General features: G+C 39.4%; 1 protein-coding gene across 1 annotated transcript in view; it reads right to left on the bottom strand.

Moving 5' to 3' along the window:
- Positions 1 to 2,420, bottom strand: part of fam20ca (FAM20C golgi associated secretory pathway kinase a) — a 34,495-nt gene that overhangs the window by 26,390 nt on the left and 5,685 nt on the right. Inside the window, exon 3 of the mRNA XM_032536742.1 lies at positions 2,195 to 2,273. Coding sequence (XP_032392633.1) covers positions 2,195 to 2,273 — 79 coding nt within the window. The remainder of the gene's footprint in view (positions 1 to 2,194; positions 2,274 to 2,420) is intronic.

Below are 2,420 nucleotides of genomic sequence, written 5' to 3'. Positions count from 1 at the left end.
GGACAGGTGAAAAAAAAAAAAAAATACAACGCAACACAGCAACGCTCTGAACTACAGTCCCCAGAATGCACCATAGATCTTAAAAATAAAAGTGGGACCCATCAATGCCATGATCGAAAAAAAACAAAACCTCACAATATGCGTAAACAAAAGTAGAACAAAGGTTATATCTCTACATTACTTCTCTCAGAAAACTAATGTTTTTGTATTTCCGCTCTGGGGACTGTTGTGTAATATCTGTAAACATAGGAGACAGATGATTGTGACAGTCAAAGCAAGCAGTTTGAATAAAGTATAACAGGCTAAATAAAGAGCTGCTGGAATCTGTAGCATATAATTCATAAAACCGACATGTAATTACGGCCAAAAAACTGTTTTGGACAGAAACCGAGAAAGACTGTTTTACTTATATCTGTAAGAAATGAGCCAGGGCTTTTCTTTTACATTTTTATTGGACAACCCTGCTAAGTTTATAGCATAGTTTAAGTTTTAAAATTAAACTCAGAGCACGTAACATTCAATACTTTACTTTTTAGATTCTCAAACTCTGAATCCAAAGCTGCAATTGTTCTATCAGCTTAAAGGTCTATTGAAAAAATGTGGCAACAGACATACTATTCTAATACTCAGATGTAAAAGTAAAATTCATTATTTACCTATTGACGTCAATTACATTTTACAAGTTGACACATCCTTCTCTCCTAAGGGACTCATTATCTGTGTTCTACTTGACAAAACAGAATGAAACCTACATAATGCAAGTATTATGAAAAGACATTGCATGACTGCTGATGACGTATGACTTTCCCCTGATACTGTACCATGTGATGGTCAGAGTATCCTGGCCTGACCACACCTCACAACTCTCTCCTCCTTCTCTGACCCGTCCTGCCTTCACACAGGACTCATGCAAACACACATTTTATCTATGTTGCCTAGAAGCAGCCCATGAATGCCTAGTCCAGTGAAATATCTATTCAAACACACACACAGAGTAATCTCTGTTCTTGTCAGATATGACTATGCCATTGATGCCTGCTGGGTGCTGTTGTTGAGTTGAAAGGTTTGAGTGTATTAAGGCTACAAGAGATGCTCAGATTGCCACTGTTTGGACCATACTCTCTGCAGCTAATTTTGTAAACAACGCCTCATGATCTCATAATTCAGCCACTGATTGACCTTGAAAGGACATGCCAAGTTAGGATGTATAAAAATTACTCATGCGCCACACTAAACTGCCACTGTTGCTGTGTATGTGTATACATTAAACTACAAAGTTGCCTTGCATTCAGGTGAAGAGGAGCTGAATAAGGGGTACAAAACATTGGGTGAATGAACTTGAATAAACGTTGCAGCCTCTCCATAAATCATGCCCTGACAGTGAAAAGATATTCAGTAGCAACATTTCATCATTCATTTTTTAAGCTGATACTGAACTCACAGGCTTGAACACCTTTTCCTCTCACCAATTATATGGGCTTGGTTCACTTGAAAAAAAAAAAAAATCATCACAAACTATACCCATGCAGGTTGTCAGGATGTGACACACAGTTTACACAAGTTTCAATTACCAGTTCTGCGAGTTCTGTCTCTCTTTCCCAGAATGGAATACTCTCCAATGAGGCTCTCATGTAGAAAAAAACATTCTGCATTTCTTAGCAATTAAACCAGGCTCCTGAGCAATAACTTCTGATTGCTGCCCAGTTCGACTGCGTCTGCATGGGAATTCATTGGGCAAAACTCAGACAGCTGAGAGGGCGGGTTTTTCTTTTTCATGTGCCTCGTGCCTTTGCTAGCATATACGTATACCTCCCCAAAGACGTCTTGACGATGGCTCAATGCTCATTTTAATTAACACATAAGCCCGTTGATGTTAATTAAAAAGCAGATAGAAAAAGATCACACAGAGGGGAGAGCTGTGTATCGGAACGCACTAAAAGATGCAGCGGCAGTGCTTGGTACTCATTCAGATGAGATTTCCTGTAGCCCTCTTGAAACATGTGCATTACAAATGGGCGAATCAAACTGATTTTTGATGTTAGTTATTTTAGGGGGAAATGCAAATTTGCTGAAATCTGAGCAATGTGTTCAAAGCAGAGAAACTGCTACTAGATGGGTACTCTAACAATGATCATATCTGCAATACCCAGTGATGTAGTGTAATATGTAACTGTTGATTATCTGTGCTACTTACTTCATTGGCTTAAACAGAGCCTGTCCATAGTTCTGGAAAGTCATGATCAACTTCAGCTGGGTGCCCCCTGATTTCATGGCTGAGAGAAAAACAATCAAGATGTTAGATACGTATTTGAAGCATAACACACACTCACACACTCACACACTCACACACTCACACACTCACACACGCACACACGCACACACGCACACAAACACACACACACACACACACACACACACAC

The sequence above is a fragment of the Etheostoma spectabile genome, chromosome 15 (assembly GCF_008692095.1).
Source record: "Etheostoma spectabile isolate EspeVRDwgs_2016 chromosome 15, UIUC_Espe_1.0, whole genome shotgun sequence".
In the NCBI taxonomy this organism is placed as follows: Eukaryota; Metazoa; Chordata; class Actinopteri; order Perciformes; family Percidae; genus Etheostoma; species Etheostoma spectabile.
Note: the sequence above shows the minus strand (reverse complement) of the source record. Positions and strands in the feature narration are given on the sequence as shown.